At 41.5% G+C, this 22,673-nt stretch overlaps 1 protein-coding gene across 1 annotated transcript in view; it reads right to left on the minus strand.

Moving 5' to 3' along the window:
* spegb (striated muscle enriched protein kinase b) overlaps positions 1-22,673 on the minus strand; it is an 86,835-nt gene that overhangs the window by 44,203 nt on the left and 19,959 nt on the right. The window contains exons 7-11 of the mRNA XM_084544065.1: positions 21,605-21,771; positions 21,314-21,402; positions 3,360-3,535; positions 1,045-1,305; positions 781-939 (exon numbers count right to left, since the gene is read on the minus strand). Of these exons, the coding sequence (XP_084400191.1) occupies positions 781-939; positions 1,045-1,305; positions 3,360-3,535; positions 21,314-21,402; positions 21,605-21,771 (852 nt within the window). The remainder of the gene's footprint in view (positions 1-780; positions 940-1,044; positions 1,306-3,359; positions 3,536-21,313; positions 21,403-21,604; positions 21,772-22,673) is intronic.

Below are 22,673 nucleotides of genomic sequence, written 5' to 3' on the forward strand. Positions count from 1 at the left end.
TATATTTCCATCACATTGGGTCCTGTAATTAGCCAATGGAATTTTCATATCTGTAAGTAGTTTCAAAGATGAACATTTCCTATTTGCTATAACTCTATTTCGTGTTTAACCAGTCACAGCTAAAAGTGTGCCAAGCGTAGAATTGGAGGCAGTAACCAAGGAGCTAATTGTTCCTCCCTGAAAGATAGATTAGTATAGCGTCTAATGACAGACACTCAGCGTGTAAGGGCATGTTTATTAAAATTTGTAATTCATGGATGTTCTTTTCTTTTCGCGTGCACGCGCGGGGGGGGGTCTCGCCCGGGGCGCAATTCAATGTAGAACCGCCACTGACGCAGTCATAGTATTTTAGTTATTTCCTGTTGATGTGCTAAGAATAAAAAGCGTGAGCTTGTAGCTTCAAGAATGTTCGGTGATACTAGGTGACAGCAGGTAGAGGGCGTGAGAGCCGAGAGGAGCACACGTTTTTTCTGACCGTGTTCAAATCGTGTTAGAACTTTTGTGGATGTATTCTTGTTGGACAGAAAATTTAAGCAGTGGATTCTTTTATGAGTTTTTATATTTTGTACTGTTGTTCAATAAATTTGAGAAGACAAACTTTTGTGGAGGACACACTTTTTGTAACATGCGTCAGCCAGAAGCTACGGTGGATGGTTTTATTGGAAAACCCACAACACACCCCATAATGAAATCCTGGTGACGTGTTCACAGTCTCATATTCTGACAAGAACTGAGTAGTCTGATAAGAATTCAGTCTAGACTAATAAAATATGTTCCTACCAAAGTGACTCCAGGTGACCTTAGGAGATGGCGTGCCACTGACTTTGCAATCAAACCGAGCATTGCGCCCCTCAATCACTTCCAGAATATCCAATTTGCGAGTAAAAAGTGGTTCAATTGAGGGAAGGACTTTGAGTTTGCCACATGAGGTCACCTCCTCTGAAAAGCAAAAATCATATTTCATGATTCACAAGAAGAAGATACTTTAAGTAAAACAAATAAATTTTCATTTCACGTATTGTGAGAAATGTTCTTGAAGCCTACCTTTAGCTGTGCTGAGCTTGCACATGTATGTCCCGCTGTCATCCTCATGTACGGAGTTGAGCAGCAGTCGGCACTTCCTTCCATCAAAGTGCATTTTACAGTTGAGCAATGCCGGCTGGATCAGTTTCCCATCTGCAAGCCAGTCCACATCAGTGTCCTTGGGTCCGATAATGTGACACTCAAACAAAACCGTGTCTCCAGCCTTAGCTGTGATGTCTTTGACCGGGCGGATGACAGCTAGACCTGGCTCAATTGGTGGTGCTGGGAATAAATTCAGGACATTCACTGAGTAGTGCTACTAAGTGATATCTAAACAGCATTGGTGTGAACTAGTCACAGGTCAAAATTAATGTTTTTATTCACTTGGAGTTATGAGCTCAATCAAAAGCAAATTTGTGTCGGGAATTTCTAAATAATGTAGACATTAGGGGTGTAATGGTATTTGTATTTGTCCCGCGGTGTGAAGGTATGGGCGACACGGTTTGGTGCACACAGTCATACGGTGAATATGTCTAAGTGAGTAGCCTGTTAAAAAAAAAAGAAAAAAAGAAAAAAAAAGTCGATTCCTCACTTCAGTCCAGGTGACGGTAATCAGCCTAAAATTTATTTAAATCACCAGTGTGGGAACAGGTTTCCCGGTGCAACATAACGGCGATGGCACGCTAGTGGTGGACCGGACAAAGATAGTCTGCCGATGATGTTTCGATGAGGTGCGGTACGTCGCATGGAAACACATCAAACATGCTAACGCACATAAGACGGCATCACCCTGATATGTCTATTTTTACTTTTATTTTTTACTTTTATAGTTTTTTTTTTTTTTTAGTTTTTTTCAGTCAATTGGTGTCTGTTCAAAATAAATGAAAAAAGCTAGTCTTGCATATGTGTGAGTTTTTGTTGTCCCCCCCTCACCCATGCCCCCGTTGTACCGAACAGTACCGAACCGTGACCCCCACACCAGGCTTGTGCACAATTCAGAATTGAATTGAGAATGACTCCTAAATTCCAATTCAATTCTTGAATTTGAATTGAATTTGAATTGATGTCAAAAACAGGATCTAGAATTACAATTCGAATTTGAATTAAAGGAAGCAGAATTGCAATTCAATAGAAATTCATATACATAAGTGAAGTGTTTAACAATGAAGCTTTACAATATATGTCAGATATGATTTCATTACATATTCTATAAATGATATTAGTTTGAACTACTTGTACAGATTACATTAACAGGAAATGTTTCCCCCCAGCAATGAATGTTAAAAGCTCTAGTCACAGAACACATAATTAAGTTTGATTTATTGGAATTGTAATTTTGTGGAACACAATGGAATGTGACTAAATATCCCAGAATGCTTTGCTTTAACCAAGTATTTAAAATGGTTGCCAAACAATTTGAGGTGGACATTTGTTTGAAAGCTTCTTTTCTACACAATTTGATGGTCAACACCGGACTTTTTAAGTTTCAGAAGTCCCTTACAACTTCAGATTACAAACGTTTATAGATTTAACACCTGTAATAACAGCAACATGGAAAATAATAGCAGGCCTAAAAGGTCATTTGTAAATATCTTGCCATACCAGCTTCCTCTGCACCTGTTGAGAGAATCTTTAGTGTTGCAGGAAAGATATTCAGACCAGAACGGTGCAGACTCAATGATAAAACATTTGAGGAGCTATTGAGAATTAGATGCAACAGTGTTGCTCAATGAGTTTTGCATTGGAATAATTGACAACTGCATTTACAACGACTTTGTGCTATTTGATTACTTTGAAATTAAAATAACATTTTGAACAAAACTAATCAAACATTGAGGGAGTAATTTATTTCAAGAATTTGATCATTATCTATATGTTGGAACAAAATGTATGTAGGGTTGAGGAGTGACTAGTTATGTGTAATGATATTATGCTATTAAATTACAAAATTAATGTAATTGTATGTGAGATTCAACACATTCTTTCTGTTGTATGACTGTGTGGAATTTCTTTGAATTGCCATGAATTTAATTCCACTTCCTGTCATTCCAACTCCAATTCAAATTCAACTTCCTGTGGGGCGGAGTCAATTCAATTCAAATTCCAACTCATGAATTGAATGGCGGCCAATTCTGAAATTCTGAATTGTGCACAAGCCTGCCCCACACCGAGTTACATACCGAGCCGTGACTTGTGTGTACCATTATACCCCTAGTAGACTTAAAAAAAAAAAACATATTAGTCACTGAACCGTAGTAATATATGGATTTGTGCATTCCTAAAGAATTTATTAGAAACATATAACACACGTATAACATGTTTTAAATATAGCCTACCTTTCACCTCCAGCCTTCCTTCGCACTGCTTCAAGCCATACTCATTAATGATCCGACAAATGTAAATCCCAGAGTCTGACTTCACTGCAGACTTGATTATCATTTCACAAGTTCCATCTCCCATCTCACGTACAATGTAACGTGGGCCTGTTTTCACAGTAACTCTGTCCCTCAACCTGCATAAGAGTAAGGGAACAACTGTTACTGTGTTTTGAAAACAATAGAAAAATCTGATAAAGGCTGACCAAGCATACTTTTTCCTTTTCTAATATTTCAACTGCAGCACTTTTTTTTTTGTGTAGACTTCGACTTAGGCACAAATGCAGAAGTTTTTCCATTAATTAACACCTCCATATTGAACCAGATAAATGTATCTTTATTAACAGGATATGTGCCTCAGTCTTTTAAGATTGCTGTAATTAAGCCCTTACTCAAGAAAGCCACTCTAGATCCAGATGTTTTAGCCAACTATAGACCAATTTCCAACCATCCTTTTATTTCCAAAATTCTAGAAAAAGTTGTTGCTAATCAGTTGTGTGACCATTTAAACAGGAATGGTCTGTTTGAAGAGTTTCAGTCAGGTTTTAGAGTTCATCACAGTACAGAAACAGCTCTGGTTAAAGTTACCAATGATCTCCTCACGGCTTCAGACAGTGGACTTGTCTCTATACTTGTTCTGCTAGATCTTAGTGCTGCATTTGACACTATTGATCAAAATATTTTACTGCAGAGACTTGAAAGTGAGATCAAGATTAAAGGAACTGCATTAGACTGGTTTGAATCCTATCTGTCTGACAGATGCCAGTTTGTTCATGTCAACAATGATTCTTCTACTTATACAAAAGTAAGTTACGGAGTTCCTCAGGGTTCTGTGCTAGGACCAATACTCTTCACGTTATACATGTTGCCATCATGCAAGATTATTAGAAAACATGGCATAAACTTCCATTGCTATGCAGACGACACCCAGCTATATTTATCCATGAAACCAGATGAAACTAATCAGTTGGTTAAACTCCAAGCATGCCTTAAAGACAAAAAGGCTTGGATGACCTGTAATTTCCTACTCTTAAACTCAGACAAGCATCTCAGAGATTCATTATCTAATCACGTGGTTTCTTTGGATGGCATTCCCTTGGCCTCTAGTACTACTGTGAAAAACCTTGGTGTTATATTTGACGAGGATATGTCCTTCAAATTGCACATAAAGCAAGTAACCAGGACTGCCTTCTTTCACCTGCGTAATATCGTCAAAATTAGGAATATCCTGTCTCAGAGTGGTGCTGAAAAACTAGTTCATGCATTTGTGTTGTCCAGACTGGATTACTGTAATTCATTACTGTCTGGCTGTCCAAATAGCTCTTTAAAAAGCCTCCAGTTGATTCAAAATGCTGCGGCAAGAGCATTGACAGGAATTAGCAAGAGAGATCATATTACTCCAGTTTTAGCTTCTCTTCATTGGCTCCCTTTAAAGTCTAGAATATAATTTAAAATCCTCCTCCTTACATACAAGGCCCTCAAAGGCCTAGCTCCATCATATCTTAAAGACCTCATTGTACCATATCATGCAAACAGATCACTTCGGTCTGAAAGTGCAGGCCTACTTGTGGTTCCTAGAATTTCAAAAAGTAGAATGGGAGGTAGAGCTTTCAGCTATCAGGCTCCTCTCCTGTGGAACCAGCTCCCAGTTGCAACAAGCCCTCCAACTTATATGACCATATAGGTCGTTTGTATATGCTCTCGAATACGACCCATGGGAGCGTTTCTTGTAATAGCGCTCCTACCGGTAACAGGAGAGTATTACAGATTGCAGGGATTAATTAGCGACATCGGTACGTCATAGTTGGACGAATTAAGGTAAGTACAGCAAATGTGTTTGACATTTGAGAACAATGTAACATGTTGTTATAAGAGCTAACATTACATTAAAACAATGCTTGCCAAAAGCTACATTTGTGAAAGTAAGCTTGCTAGCTAGCTAGTATTATAACAACTATGTAAATATGACTTCCAGAAGACGTCAGAACGTGCACAGGTGAAAGCCTGGAATGGAAAAGTACAGACAGATAAGACTGGTGTCCATTGGTGTCTGTACGCCGATTTCCAAATGCTATTATCATACTTTACATACTTAATTTACCAATCACAGTATATTGTTCTGAAGAGAAGGCGTGTATTGAAGTAGTTAAGTAATATATTAATTTATAACTGCCCTATGCCTGAAATCAGGCATGGTCCCTGATAACTTGAGGCCCTCTTGACAAGTCAGAGTGATCATTGGATCATTTAAAAGGGTGTCATCAGTAATTTTATTATCACTATATGAATACCTGTCAAACTGTTTCAGTGAGAACAGTCTCATTCTAGCCTTCTCTTAACCCATAGCCTGCACCATTGTTTGATTGGCCATGATTTCTACAAAGGAACGTAACATGCATATAATAGTAAGCTATTGACTGGAAAATAAGGGATAAACATGAAGTTAAACAGACAGGTAGCTCCTTGATTTAAATTTTTCCCGGGGGGTTTACAATCTATACAGTATGTGACATCCTCTGTCCTTAGACCCTCAGTTTCGCTAAGGAACAACTACTATGATTTGTGTTGGGAAACCAAATTCTGACATAAGTTTCTGCAGTACATTATATTTCTAATGTTAGAAGCATTATGAGTAATGTTATACTGCAAATTGAAAACATGACATGTTTGTACCTTGTAGGTGCCTGACCACATAGTATGTACGTTGTGTACTACATGCATACTGTGTTACATAATGCACTTTTTTATCTAACTTGGCTACACTCATTTATTGCATCATCTTCAAATATAGGCTGTTGCATACATATACAGAATGTGGATCATTTTACCAGGTATTACAAAATGCCTGCATAACTGAGGAATCAATGTGTCATTGGAAATTGTACATTTTCCAATAATTTTCAAACAATTTAACAGTAATACTTAATGCTGTCTATCTATCTGTCTTGCAGTGGGACACAGTGGAAAAACCCCTGGGAGCCAAAAGACAACATTCAAAGCTAACATCCTGAAATAGACTGTTACTGTGTCATTAGTGATGCAGTGCCTGCAATCCATAGCAAAGCTATGGGGGTCAATTGTTCTTCACTACGTTTTTTCTTTTTATTAGTGACTCGAGGCTACGCACGAGACACGACTCCCCATATAGCTCTAAGCTATTACTTTTATAAGGAATCCACGAATTTTTCGCGAATTTATTCGCGAAAAACTGCGAAAATCGTCCCATTGAAATGAATGGGAAACTGCGAAAAAACGAAAAAACTGACACTTTTGAGGGGCATTTTCAAAAGCTAACTCCTCCCGCAAAATTTCACCTAGAGACTTCATTTAAACTTTAAAATGTAGGTAAATTTGTCCTCTATAAAAATTCTATTCAGATTTTTGATATCTTTTATACTTTTCGATCAATCACTCGCCAATCATCGTGATCAATCATGTGAAATTTCTGAGTTTATAATGGGTGTGTATTGCGTGGAATGTTCGGCCTAGAGTGGGGGACCTCACAGGCTAGAGTGAGACAGGCTGTCTGAAATTCACTGAAATTTTTCTCTTTCCACGCTGCTCCTGGGCACATCTTACATCGTAGACATTAGATTTTTTCCACTTTTGTAGAGGAACTTGTCCTGATTCATACAATGTGCTCGCCTAAGACGAGACATTTTCTGAATTTGAATGGCGTGCCCCAGAGTGAGGAGTGTCCCGCTCCAACTGCCAATAAACTCCCATTCAAAATATGAAGCTGATTTTCGAGGAAAGCTGAATCCACCCTCTTCTTATACTCGCCACAGTTTCCACAATATTTACTCCAGAGACACCAAAATTACATCAGTGTGTTCGGGAACTTCTCCTGCCAATGACTGTCTGTTTTTTTTTTCTGATGTGAGCTTTGGTTTTGCCTCAGTGAGCCCAAATGCGAGGACTGTCAGAGGGCAAAAAATCAAAATTTCTTCCTTCTCCTCCCCTGTGTCTGTGAGTAGTCATGGCAACCAGCAGAGTCACCATGGCAGCCTCAGGCCAGGGCCACAGCTGCAGCCATTTTTGTAGTCCTTGGCAGTTAATTTCAGTTTATTTAAGTAAATAACAAAGAAAGAGACAGAGAGAGGGTAAAAGACAGACAGGCAGTAACAGAGAGGTAAAGCAAGACATTTTTTGAGGTGACTGTCACTCTGCTTGCTCTGTGTGTACATCTGAGCTGAATGTTTTCTATTGATGCGGGTCAATCACGTGACCTTTTTGTTGTGGCCGCCATCTTTAGGACCATAGCGCCACTCAGCGGCGGGAGAAATGGCTAGCGTTAACGTTCAAGAAACGGGCTCTGCTAACGTTACTCAGATGATGTCGCATCTCTCTGACATAGAAAAGCAACGATATTAAAAAAAAAATGATATTTTAGGTTTTGACCCGTATGTACTTCCGAATCAACTACTGACACCGCTGAAATCTGCCGTTAACTTGCCAAACATATCTTTTGGCGACATTTACATTTATCTGATCCACAACCCCTCCCCATACTCCGGCGAGTCCCTCAAGGCATACAAGAGCACGGAAGCCTTCATGTATTTCAAAGCAGGATGGGTGACAGATCCACGAGTTTATCATCTGGACATGAGGGAACTTTTCTTATTTACAGGAAAGGTAAGATATATGTTTACTTAAAGGGGAACTCCGGCGCAACTCTCTTCGTTCAGTGCTCTCAGTGCTTTCTTCCGGCAACAGACAGTTCAGATCCCCAAGATGGCGCCCGCTTGGATATGCGAGCCGGACGCGAACGGTACTGTATTCCTTTTTTAATAAACTGCCTGTATACTTGCAAAGTTCTCAGTGCTTCGGTTTACATGTAGAGACCCTAGTTATGCTACCGTGTAAGTGTGGTGATATTGTGAGCCTTGTTAGTGGTATAGAAATCGCGATTTCTTTTTATGTGTCGGTGTGCCCCGAAGGCTAGCGTTGTACGCTAATTAGCGGTTTGCAAGAAAACTGGTCACATTTGACTAACAAAACAAATGCATGAAAACAAATACCAGAGAACGGTCGAACTCGGTACACATGTGTTATTAACCCCAGGTTCATTTTGCGCCGGAGTTCCCCTTTAAGTTTACTACGCTACTAACTTGCTAGGTGGTGGTGCTACTGAGTGCTACAGAGCTGGTAGCCTCCTAGGTCAATGCTAGGATAATAATGGCATCTCGTTTTTTTTAACTGACCTTAAATTTGTTAGCGAAAACATAGTAAAGTAAATTTAATTTAGAAAGCACTTTTACAAACAGCATAAGCTGACCAAAGTGCTGTACAGTGAACGACTAAACACAGCCTAAGCTAAGCAACACATACATACAGAGAATAAGCAGAAGTACAGGGTTAAAGAAAAAAAAATGCCAGGGAGTAGAGGTGGGTTTTTTATCCTGGCTAACCACTTATGTCTTCTTTCAGCGTTTTTAGGAATGTTATAAAACGTATGTCCCGTTTTTTTTTTGACTTGCTGTTATCACAGCCCACAGCACAGCAGATAGAAGGCATTTTCTGTTTACTTCCTGTCACTGGCGGTCCCTGGGCGGTCCTAGAGATGGCGCCGGTATTATACAGTGACGTAACAAGATATCCACGTATTGTGTGTGTGCGTGACTGTGCTAATCTCTAGCCTTAGCCTAGTCAGTGTTTCCCACAGATTTGAAAGCAATGTGTGGTGGTCGCCCGGGGGGGGGGGGGGGGGGGGGGGGGGGGGGGGGTTTGGAGGTGCCCTGTGTCAGACCGATTGGGGGGGGGGGGATTCCTAAAGGGATTTCCTAATTCCTAAAGGTTAATAATTAAAAAAACAGTTAATAATTGGTTACACAGAACTTTATTACATTAATTTTAACACCCTATATATACCGTAATTTCCGGACTATAAGCCGCACCCTAAAACGCTGGTGTTTTAATGTTTAATTACCGTAAGGGTTTCTTCTACCACGGAGGGGATGGTCGGGACAGAAATGACTGTTTGGAAACGCAAAGCATCCCATTTATTTACATTTGAGAAACACAATAAATCTTTCAATCAATCAATCGATCAAACTTTCACATCTTTGACATTACAAACAGCATTCGTGCAGTGCACAAATAATACAACGTTGCGCTCCTAGCGCACTTCTTGCAGTCATAGTACCGTAGTAGTGCAGTATAACAAAAAACAAAGCTTACAACGCTTGATGAGCCGCTTAATAACGTTAAATGGCTAAATTTAATTCGTTTTTAAAAGTGCTTGCCTGTAACACGGCAGCACAAGTGCAGTAACCCGGCTGCTCAACTAAATAACCAGCATCTTTTTGGAAACAGCCAACACAGCAGTAAAGGTGCAGTAACACGGCCGATTACTGTATCAAAACAACCAACCTGCTATACCAGAAAAGTCAGTCAGATCGATCGCCTTTAACTTAAAAGCAGCTCTCGTACTGCATTTGGGCTCACTTGGTTTGTTTTGCTCTCATTACCTGGCGCAAACTGTCTGTCTCGCTCTTGCGCTTCCATGATAGTGCGCCCCTGGTGACCGTTACCTGTAAAAATCCATCCGCCGTTGTATAAGCCGCAGGGTCCAAAGCAAGTGACAAAAGTAGCGGCTTATAGTCCGGAATTTACGGTATGTGTGTGTGTGAGAGAGAGAGACGCGTGAGTGACAGAGAGACGAAGAGAGAGCAGGGAAAGGAAATGCAGCTGAACGAATACGCTGCGTGTTTTAAATAGCGTAAAAAAAGAATAACGAAACGCAATATGTGACGGTCGGTGTTGAATCTTTTATTTATTTATTTTTTTGGTCGGAGTTGAATCTGTGGCGGTCGGAGTTGAATCTGTGGCGCACCGCCACAGATTCGTCTATGTGTGGGAAACACTGCTAGTTTAGTGCGTCAGCGCCGCGCCTTAGCGTGGCAAATGGTAATGCCAACATTAGTAATGGTAATGCTAACATCTTTTTCCCTTTCTTTTTTTAATAACCCCGGCAGCAGCCCTCGAGTCACTCTCAAAATTTCCTGCGGGAATTTTCTAGTTATTAAACTTTTTCCACAGCCGATTTTTCGAAACTTTTCAACTCAAATACCGTTCGTCGCACACAGACACAAAATACATCAAAACGTGCGTCTCGATCGGACTCGGTGTGCTTCTATACAGTTTTTTCAAACAAGATTTTTTCGCGATAAATTTCCCATTGAAATGAATGGAGAAGGTCGAGCGCCTGAAAGAGTGGCAGCAGGTCACAGTAGCTCCGTGATTCTTACAATTTTTGTGTGTTCCTTCGATCTTTTTTTTTTTTTCTAACTTATTCTTGAATCCTATGCCAAAAAACTATCACCATGTTTTTTGGCCGCTTTTGTCTTTTTAAGCTGCTTTTTTTCGTTTTTTCTGGACTTTCAGTGCTGAGCTGTAGCGCTCAGCAGAGTGGCCGTCCTTTCGTATACACACGAGAGCAACTGCTAGCGCTGTCCATACCCCCTGCGCTGTTCGGAGCGAGGCCTGAGATTCCCGAGGAACTTAGGAAGAAGCGCCGGAGATGCCGTGCTGGCGCGAAAGTGAAAGAGCGGAGACGGAAATTCAAACCAGCGGTACCATCTGTCCTTATGGGGAACGTGAGGTCTCTGGTTAATAAGATGGACGAACTGTGTGCGCTTGTTAGGACCCAGAGGGAGTACGCCGTGAGCAGTATTTTGTGTTTTACGGAGACCTGGCTGCACGCGAACTTCCCGGACCACAGTGCATCTTTACCCGGCTTCAAGACTCTACGGGCGGATAGAGACACGGTCCTGAGCGGTAAGAAGAACGGCGGCGGGATTGCTGTTTTTGTGAATGAGAGATGGTGCAACCCTGCTCATTTGACTGTGAAGGAGCGTGTCTGTACGCCGGACATTGAACTTTTAGCTGTGGGAATGCGTCCATATTATTTACCGAGGGAATTCACGTCTGTCATCTTTGTGGGAGTTTACATCCCTCCCTCAGCGGACAAGGCAGCAGCGAGTGACACCATCCACGCCACTGTTGCCAGGCAACAGTCCAAACACCCGGAGGCCCTCGTTGTCATTTCTGGGGATTTTAACCACATCACCTTGGACACTGTTTTACCCACTTTCCACCAGTTTGTTCATTGTGCGACCCGGGAAAATAGAACTCTGGACCTACTGTATGCTAATTCAAAGGATGCATACAGTGCCACTGCCCTGCCCCCACTGGGACGGTCTGATCACAACTTGGTGTTGTTAACACCTGAGTATGTCCCTGCAGCGAAGAGACAGCCTGTCTCCACGAGGACAGTTAGGAGGTGGAGTGAGGAGGCTAGCGACGCTCTGCAGGACTGCTTTGATACCACCAACTGGGACGTGCTCTGCCAGCCCCATGGGAATGACATTGACAGCATGACAGACTGCATCACGGACTATATAAACTTCTGTGAGGATACAGTAATCCCTACAAGGACTGTCCGCTGTTATCCTAACAACAAGCCCTGGATCACCAGCCAGCTGAAGGATCTGCTGAACAAGAAGAAGCAGGCCTTCAGATCTGGAGATAAGGACGAGTTGAAGAGGATACAGTGGCAACTCAAGGTCCAGCTGAAGGAGTGTAAGGACGCCTACAGGAGGAAGTTGGAGGTCAAGCTCCAGCAGAACAACACCCGGGACGTGTGGAGGGGCATGAAGCTGATCACTGGCTTCAACATCAAAGCCAAACAACAGGACGGTGGCCCAGACAGAGCCAACGAGCTTAATGTCTTCTTCAATAGATTCACCACTGGACCCCCTGCTGGCCCTCCACCCCCCACCACTCCAGTCTTTACACCCCCCCAGACGGCCAATCAACAACTCACCACTGATCCCTTCCTGCCTATCACCTCTGCTCTCCCCCCTACTCCCACCCCCACTGAGAAGACCAGCCCTATGACTGTGACGCCTGGCCAGGTGAGAAGACAGCTGGAGAGAGTCAAACAAGGCAAGACAGCAGGCCCCGATCGTGTCAACCCCCGGGTCCTGAGGACTTGCGCTTCACAGCTGTCTGGCATCCTGCACTTCATCTTCAACCTGAGTCTGAAGCTGGAAAGGATACCGGTGCTGTGGAAAACATCCTGCATAGTGCCGGTGCCCAAGAAGCCCATCCCATCTGGCCTCAACGACTTCAGACCGGTTGCACTGACGTCACATGTCATGAAGGTCCTGGAGAGACTCGTCCTGGCTCAGCTGAGACCCCTGGTGACCCCTGTCTTGGACCCTCTTCAGTTTGCGTATCAGCCTCATGTTGGTGTGGATGATGCTGTCATCTACCTGCTGCACCGTGCTCACTCTCACCTGGATGGTGGAAAGGGCTCTGTGAGGATCATGTTCTTTGATTTCTCCAGTGCTTTTAACACCATTCAGCCCTTTCTGATGAGTGAGAAGCTGCTCAGGATGGGTGTCAGCTCTTCCATTGTTTCCTGGATTACTGATTACTTGTCTGACAGGCCCCAGTTTGTGCGGCTGGGGGGCTCCCTGTCTGATACTGTTGTCAGTAATGTGGGGGCACCACAGGGGACTGTCCTGTCTCCATTTCTGTTCACTCTCTACACCTCTGATTTCCAGTACAGCTCTGGGTCCTGCCACCTGCAGAAGTTCTCTGATGACTCTGCAGTGGTTGGGTGTATTAGAGATGGACGGGAGGTGGAGTACAGGACACTGATCGCAGACTTTGTGGAGTGGTCCCAGACAAACCACCTACTCCTGAATGTGGACAAGACCAAGGAGCTGGTCATTGACTTCAGGAAGAAGAGGACACCAGTGGAGCCCATCTCCATCCAGGGTCTGGAGGTGGAAGTAGTGGACCATTATAAGTACCTGGGAGTCCACATGAACAGCAGACTGGACTGGAGGGACAACAGTGATGCTGTGTACAAGAAAGGACTGAGTAGACTCTACTTCCTGAGGAAGCTTAGGTCTTTTAACGTGTGCAGCAAGTTGCTGGAGATGTTCTACCAGTCTGTTGTTGAGAGTGCCCTGTACTTTGCTGTGGTTTGTTGGGGGAGCAGCACCAGCAAAAAGGACATAAGTAGGATCGACAAATTGATCCGAAAGGCTGGTCATGTGATTGGCAGTAAGTTGGAGACGTTTGTCTCAGTGAGGGACAGGAGGACACTGGACAAACTGCTCTCCATCATGGACAATCCGTCACATCCACTACACCAGACAATAGAGGGGCAGCGGAGCTCATTCTCCAACAGGCTGATCCAGCTCCGCTCCCACACTGAACGCTACAGGACTACTTTCATACCATTCTCTGTCCAGTTGTACAACAACTCACCTTTCTGTGACAGATAACTCATTGTTATTAATGTTAATGGATACTACTGCACCTTACACCTTACCCTGTATATATAATTTATATTTATATTCTTCCATTTCTTGTACATTTGTTCATATTCTAATATGATAATTTGTACATTTTGGCTTATACTATTTCTATTTTATGTTACTAGATCTTATTCTACTTATTTTTTATTTCTATTTTATTTAACTTAATCTTTTCTTTTTATCTGAGGTTCTTAAGAGTGTGTTTTTTATGACAACTAAGCTACTGTAACCAAGCAATTTCCCTTGTGGATCAATAAAGTTTATCTAAGTCTAAGTCTAAGTCTAAGCCCGAAAAAAGCGGCAACATTCCAAAATTTACAGCTTGGCTTTGTCGAGTGATTACTCGGCCATGCTTTGTAGTAGAAACTTGCTTGGAAGTTTGTACGAGGCACGGGAAGTGTAGCTTTCTCTTCCTGAAAACGGCGTTTCGATACCTTTTACGGTTTGGTCAGGGTCGCAGTTTACGTTTTGGTGAAATTTGGGGAAAAAAATTAAAAATCAGCGTTTATAATGGGGCTCTATGGGCTCACTCTGACCGACACTCTAACTTCAGAGTTTCGGTGATATTCTGAAAAAAAAAGGTTCAATCTCACGTGGTGGCCACAGTTTTTGAGGTACAGAGATAAAAAATACGTAAAAACGTAGGGATTTTTGTTGGCTTTCAGATGGTGTGGGTTTTATTTGTGTGGGACGTACGGTTTGGGCTGCAGGCTCCTCCGAGCGAGGAGTGCGCCGACCAGTTTTCGAATTTTTCCCCGTGTGTGTATGTGGAAAGCGAGAGCGATTTTTCGGCGATTTTTCACGTCGCATACTTTTTTCCTAAAACGACTACGGCCACAATTTTCGCAGTAGGCGCGTGGGAACAACACTAAATTGTAGAAAACCCTCAGCTGACGCTCACGATGTGTTCGTTTTCCCGATAGGACTTGTAGTTTTTGATTTATGAGCATTTGTTCGGAGGGCAAATCCTAGTTTGCACTTTCCCTCTGACTCAGGCAGAGGTGAGAGAGAGAAGGAGACTTCAGCGTCAGTTGACTCTGGTAGCCATGACAACCAGACCCCAACCAGCTTACACACGCAGCAGGAGGGGACGAGAGGCGGGAAAAGAGCTCTCAGTGGAAAACATGATCTGCCAAAACATTAAAACCCCCCAAACCATCCCTGTCTCCCTTGGTGCTTTCACACAGCTGCTGGGCCTCTTAGCTATAGCTCTTCTCATTGACTGAATGACAATTTCTCAGTCATGTTTGACCTTTTCCTTTATTTTAAACACAAATTATATCTGGCTGCTTTGCTGAAACTCCTGACACAACATCCCTGACCCGTTTCCTTCATCTTATTAGGTCAGTGAATAGCTAAACTGCTAACAGACGCTAACGACTAGCCGCCCAGTGATTTAGCCGACGACTAGCCTTCCAGCATAGCTCATGTATGTTAGCAAGCTAGCGGAGCTAACGGAGCTAGCCAGCCGCTACCTTAACGCCGCGGACTCAACCGCGGAGTTAGCCTCGAGCTAACCGCTAGCTAACCGCTAGCTAACCGGGATTTAACCGCGGACCCGCGGGAGTTAAACACGAATTAGCCGCGGCAGTTAGCCGTGAGCTAACGCGGAGGCTAGTGGGGTTAGCCGCCGGCTAATTCGCCCCGTTGCTAGCGGGAGCTTATCACAGTAATAATGTTGAAGTTTTACAATTTAAAGGGAAGATATTTTTAAATGAAACTGTGTCAAACTGAAAAATATATTATTCCACCACATAAAGTAGGAAACATTTATGGCTTGCAACAACATTAATGACAGTATATATATATATAATTGGAGTAATTTAATATAATATGATGTTTTTAATTAAATAAATAATGAGCTGTTGAACACTCATAAGAGTTATATTAAGTATGTTACATAACATTATTTGACATGTCTATTTGTCTGCCTGTAGTTTTCCTCCAGCTGATCCAGACAGACTGCAGTGACGTCCAACATGAGACGAAGAGCTGGACTCGCAGGACAATTTGAAGGTCTTCACTTCATCGCTGATTCCTTGTTACAGCCTGGATGTGTTAAGTTTAATATTATTGTTTTTCTAACTGTAAGACTGTGCCGTAAACTGTTAAACTATTGCTCAGGTAGGAGTAATGAGTTTTATTGTTAAAATTATTATGATTAACGATCAATTGTTACGATTTGCTCGTTCTTTGTCTGGGGATCCTAGTGAGATCCCTCCCACTCTCTTCCTTATTTGATGCTGGCTTTCAGGTGGAGCTGGGAGGGGTCTGCTGCCTGTACCTGCCCTTCAGTTTGTAGAAGGACGTAAAGGACGACCCTTCTCAGTGTCTCTCTCTCTCAGCCAGGCCTACTGCATCCTCCTCATCCTGTTTGGTTTGTTGTACCCTGCATGACATCAAACTCACACCCATCCAGTCAGAAGGAACCAGGCCTTAAATGACTATTTGAGTTGTGCTTTTTGTTATAGCTGCTGCTCATGGTAGTAAAGACATGCTACTTAGTAAAGACATTCGCGACGTAAGTCGCGAATACTTTCATACCTGTCTTGACCTGACCATTACTTTTTGTAGTCAAACATGAAATTATTTGCAACGTAAGTCGCAAATATTTTCACCAGGATTATATTATGACTATATGAACAGGTGATCATTAAAGCATCATAGCATCTTAGTATAATTGCATTGTAGCATCTTAGCATCGTAGCAACATAGTATCTTAGCTTTGTAGCATCTTAGTATCATAGCATCTTAGTATCTTAGCATCATAGCATTGTAGCATCTTGGCATAGTAGCATCATCATAGCATCGTAGCATCGTACTATCACAGCAATATAGCATGGTATCGCAGACTGCTGCGGCCACTGCATCACTCTCGCGATTTCCCGCAGGGGAATTGTCTAGTTCATTTTTATTGTTTGATTCAGACTGGTATTTAATTGATGACAAGTGAAGATCAGTTATTATATATTCTTTGATATAACTTCTTTATGATCTGTTTTGCTTGATCTTTGAGGAGGCAGGCTACATGAATGATAAATGTAAATGTCTGGTAATGTTTTGAAATAAAATACCTGCCACCTGTCTCTGTCTGTGTTCATTTCCATTCAATTCAGTTTCATGATTGTTTACGGTTAAATTAACAACCTGAATAGGTTTGTTTTCACTAAAAAAGGGTGAGGGGTTAACCGACAACTTCATCCAATCACACCCTTTACAGTAGCTTAACCAGCATAAAAGACAAGCCCATGTCATCGGGAAGTACATTCTTACCCATCAGCTGAATTTTTGTGCTTATATTGCTTGTTAATCACTCAGAATTAATTTAGTTTTGATTAACATTTATTGTTAAAGGCATAAGCCATGAATCTGTAGTTACACTATAGGTGAGGATAGAAGTTACAATATTCTGAAATCGAGGAATGCCCCTGTCGCATATCCTCATTAGTGTGTTGAGATGCTCTTTTCTCATTGAAACACACAGATGTCAGAAATGACCTATAGGACATCATAACAACGGTATGTGTAACTGATTCACTCAAAGTCCCTTGACAAATATCTGTTGTGATGTTACTTTTCACACAGGTTCAAGATGTCTGGTGGAATTAATTAACTGGCAAAAACAAATGAGCAGATACAATATAAATGACTAATTCAGTTGTAAATCTGTCAGATATGATTACCTTACATGGTTTTTCTTATTGTTATTTAAAAAAAAAAAAAAAAATCCTTATTTCATGGGCTGAGCCTGCAAAAGGCTCTCTGAATCTAAGCCTGAGCATAGCTGTGTCCATGAAATGTGAAAATCCATACTTTGTTGTAGGACTATAATAAATAATCATTGGAAAGGTCTCAACTTGGGGAATAGCATATGTCAGTTAAGGGATTGTAAATGCCTCCTTCTTTGAACTATTGACCTTTGAACCCTGACTTCTGAGAAGTTCTGAAGGGCTGTAATTCTGCATCAAAAGGGGCTATAGACATAGGACAAAGTGTTCTAGAAAGCTTATGAACTCAGCTGTGTGACTATACCTAGTGGATATAGACAGAAAGTGGGGGCGCTGTTCAAAATGGTAAACACCTTTTCACCCACTTGACAATTATATACTTAAATTCTGGACACAGAAATGTGTTTCCCACACCCTTAAACCCCCGGCTATGTATTCATTTTATTACTTATAACCTCCTATTCTAGGAAATCACTAATCATTGTAGAAACTACAAATCCCTTGAGCTGCGACATGTAGCTTGATACCAAGTAACGTGATATTTGTAGTTTTTCGGTTTTCAAACACATGTTAAAATAGTGTTGTAAAAAAGATATATATACTGATTACATCGAATATCCAGTATTGCCGAACTAGCAATGACATTGCTTTAAGTTGATATATGTTAAGAAAAAGTAACGATAGTTTATTTAAGATGTGTTTAGAACCGCCCAATATAGATTTACGCCAAAAAGCAATGCAGTTTGGTTCTCTGGCTTTATCAGTAGATAGGGTTAGGATTGGTTTATCTGCTTAACACATGAAATATTTACTACAGCTGAACTTGTAATGGCAGTGATTATAGTTGCTTTAAGTTAAGAAATGACACACAACACTGCATTTGAGTCGTTTATTTGAAAATATTATGAAACTTTGCTGTAGCTTGGTTGAGCGGCAGAAACCGAACGCAGCCAATCCACGGCGGACAGCTATAGACAGGAATCGAATGAGTCCATCTACGCCACTAGGCTTTCTGTCGATCTCAAAAGCCTTCTTTTAATAATACAGTTCAAAATTACCAGGTTTAACGAATGCATTGAGTAACGCGGCATTAGTAGCATTCACTTTGAGGATGTGGGTAGTATTTTCACACTAATCGGCTCGTTTTCTACCCCGGGATGACGACGGAGGTTGAACGGCAGATCACCTCAGAAGGCCGGCTGCTCGCCTCTGAGATGACCCGCTGCTCCCGGTCGGTCGGCTGGTTCCACAGGTGGCGCTTCACTTCTCCGAAAACATCCGAGCAAACTTCCAAACAGGCGTTATTTGAATAAACTGATCACATATTCGGGATCTACACAGTTACTTTCTTGCATGAAAAAATATTAAAACTTAATTAAGTGACGTATTAACAGCTCTAGAGTAGTGTTAATTTTGTCACCTATTTTTAATTTAGTCTTAGTCTTGTGCCAAATGTCCTTGTTAGTTTTAGTCATATTTAGTCATTCACATCTTTTTTTCTTAGTCAAGTTTTAGTCGACTAAAAGTCTCGTCATTTTTAGTCTAGTTTTAGTCAAAAGAAAACTCAATATATCTTAGTCAAGTTTTAGTTAAAAAACATTTTAGTCTTTTTTTATATAACAGATTATTTCTGAGATTATTTCTGATAACCATTTCAGTCAAATATCGAGCCTCTTCCTTCTACCTAGCATGTCGACGTCTGCACCCACTCTGGCAGAAATCTCTGGTGTTTGCTACTGTCTATCTATGGGTGTTCTTGCTCCATGTAGTTTCATGTTGCAGCCACGGGTTGGCAGCATAGCCACAGGCTGGCAGCAACAGCACGAACTCATTCGGAATATTTTGAAGGCCAAACAGTTGAATACCGTATTTTCCAGACTATAAGGCGTACCTGAATATAAGCCGCACCAGCTAAATTTTGGGGAAACTACAGATTGTGCCATATATAAGCCGCACCCGACTATAAACCGCTGGTGTTTTAATGTTTAATTACCGTAAGGGTTTCTTCTACCACGGAGGGGGATTGTCGGGACAGAAATTACTGTTTGGAAACGCAAAGCGTCCCATTTATTTACATTTGACAAACATAAATCTTTCGATCAATCAAACAAAAAATCAATCGATCAAACTTTCACATCTTTGACATTACAAACAGCATTCGTGCAGTGCACAAATAATACAACGGTGCGCTCCTAGCGCACTTCCTGCAGTCATAGTACCGTAGTAGTGCAGTATAACAAAAAACAAAGCTTACAACGCTTGACGAGGCAATAACGTTAAACGGCTAAATTTAATTTGTTTGTAAAAGTGCTTGCCTGTAACACGGCAGCAAAAGTGCAGTAACCCGGCTGCTCAACAAAATAACCAGCATCTTTTTCGAAAACAGCCAACACAGCAGTAAAGGTGCAGTAACACGGCTGTTTACTGTATCAAAACAACCAGCCTACTATACCAGAAAAGTCAGTTCTTAATCCTCGTGTCATCGTCTGTGACATGATAGTGCGCCCCTGGTGACCGTTAGCTGTAAAAATCCATCCGCTGTTGTATAAACCGCAGGGTCCAAAGCAAAGTGACAAAAGTAGCGGCTTATAGTCCGGAATTTACGGTATTCTATCTCACGATGAAAAAGTAGAGACAATTGTAGACGAAACTGAAGAGAGATTTTATCTTAGTTTTTATTTTATGCAAAACATTTTTTCGTCAACAATAATGGATGTTAATTTAGTCTTAGTCAGCGTTTTTGGACAATGGTGCAGTCTCATCATCGTCTCGTCTTAGTCATGGAAAAAAAGGTCGTTGACGAACATATTTAGTCTCGTCTCGTCTGACGAAATTAACACTACTCTAGAGGGGGAATTAAAACAGCCCAGCTAGTCACCCTCAAACGTAACAGTGAGTCATAATTTGGGTGCATGCAAAACGACAGCTATGACCGGAGTGTCGATATTTACTCGACTGCTAGAGGTCGCTTAACTTTGAAACGTAACATGAGGTCGTAATTCGCCGCTTGTACATACGACTCATGTGGTCGTTTTTTCGAGGAGGACAGTCTCCCCAGTTTGGGTTCGGGAGGCAGACACCCTCTCTATTTTTAAGGTCAGGCTTAAGACTTTCCTTTTTGAAGCTTATAGTTAGGGCTGGGCTAAACCATCCCTTAGTTATGCTGCTATAGGCCTAGGCTGCTGGGGGATGATGCACCAAACACATGTCCTTCTTCTTTCTTCTCTCTCCTCTCTCGCATCCTCTTTCTTTTCTCTGGCACAGAGCTCTTGCCCTCTAATTTCCTATCTACCACTCGTCATGCAATTCTGTGCTATTACTGTATAGAATGATAACTGCTGTGTGTCCCTCCTTGCTGTTCTCTTCTCTCTTTCTTCTGTCTGTACCCGGCTGGCCTTAGGCAGATGGGTCCCTCCATATGAGCTGGGTTCTGCTCAAGGTTTCTTCCTGTTAAAAGGGAGTTTTTCCTTGCCACCGTCGCCTTCAGACTTGCTCTGGGGGTTTCAGGCCGGGTTTTGTAAAGCGTCTTGAGAGGATTTGTATTGTTATTGACGCTATATAAATAAAATTGAATTGAATTGAATTGAAATGCGGCATTGCAATCCACTGGTGCAATCCAGTTTCAGGACACTGAGCAGCTCCATGGTAAATGTTTTTCCTATCAGTTTCTGTTATTCTGGAAATAATTACGCTCAATAAACAGATGATTTAACAGATCATTAAAGTAGAATGCTTCAAAACCAAACTGTGAAGTCAAGTAAATTTTCATATGATTTGTCACGAGAGAAAAGCCTTTCCATGTGCCATGCAAGCAAGAGATTAAGTAGTATGATGAAGAGAGGGGACCTACCAATAGAGCATGGGTTTGGGTTGTCCACTTATTTGAACAGACATGGTGACTTCCTGTCCTTCAATAACAGCTTGATCGCTCATTGTTACCTATTTAAAATGTAATGCGAGTTAGTAGCAGAAAGATGCATTTTACCTGTAAATTTTATTTGATGTATGTGTTGATGGAGTGAGAAAACAGCAAACAATACATTTGTATAAGGAAATTAATCTTGATAAGCATGATGTACAAAATACATTTCCACACAATTTGCAAAAGTCTGGTCAAAAATGCAAACCTGTTTAGTCTTACCAGGAATGCAGGGGGTTTCCTGAACTGTGTGTCAATACTTCGCCTTGGCTCTGGCCCTTCAAAATCCATGGCTTCCTCCAGGGGACTAAGATACTCTTCATCAGATGTAATAGGGCTGCCGATATCCATGAGCACACACAGGTTACCCTTTGGCTCCTGCGCAGACTCTGTAAAAGCAAAAAGGTTCTGTTATGTCAGTTTCAAATAGTTAATGTATTAAGAAAAACAAGCCCTCCATATTAGAATTTGAGACGCCAAATGTGAAATCTAAACAATGGTGGATTCATAGTGAGTGTAGTCAGCAAGCCTCAGTGGGCAATTTATAGGTTCAGTTTTGAACCTCTGAGTTGCCATGGTAACTATAAAAGTGAGGTTATTCAGCTGGAATATATGGCACACACGTTTTGCTCAGAGACATAATGATAAGGAGGAACCAGAGGAATCAGCTGACATACAATGCCAATGAGGGAAGAGAAAACAAGAATCATTTTAAGATGAAGAATACAAAGGTTTTATCAAAGTAATCCCGCCAACTGAAAATGATTTAGTACACTGGGTACAGTTTTGGGGCTTTTAAATTAGTGTCAGGAGAAAAAAAAGGGTAGTTTTTCATTCTAAGAGAGTATAATTAGAATTTATTTTAATAACTTGTATCATCCAAGTTCCTTATACTGTCAAAATTAGGAACATCCTGTCTCAGAGTGATGCTGAAAAACTAGTTCATGCATTTGCATCTTCCAGGCTGGATTACTGTAATTCATTACTGTCTGGCTGTCCAAATAGCTCTTTAAAAAGCCTCCAATTGATTCAAAATGCTTTTCTTCATTGCCTCCCTTTAGAATCTAGAATACAATCTAAAATCCTATTACTTACAGGGCTCTTAAAGGCCTAGCTCTATCATATCTTAAAGACCTCATTGTACCATATCATTCCAACAGATCACTTCGATCTCAATGTACAGGCCTATTTGTGATTCCTAGAATTTCAAAAAGTAGAATGGGAGGTAGAGCTTTCAGCTATCAGGCTCCTCTCCTGTGGAACCAGCTCCCAGTTTGGATTCAGAAGGCAG

This window comes from Chelon labrosus (assembly GCF_963514085.1).
Source record: "Chelon labrosus genome assembly, chromosome: 5".
NCBI classification, from domain to species: domain Eukaryota; kingdom Metazoa; phylum Chordata; class Actinopteri; order Mugiliformes; family Mugilidae; genus Chelon; species Chelon labrosus.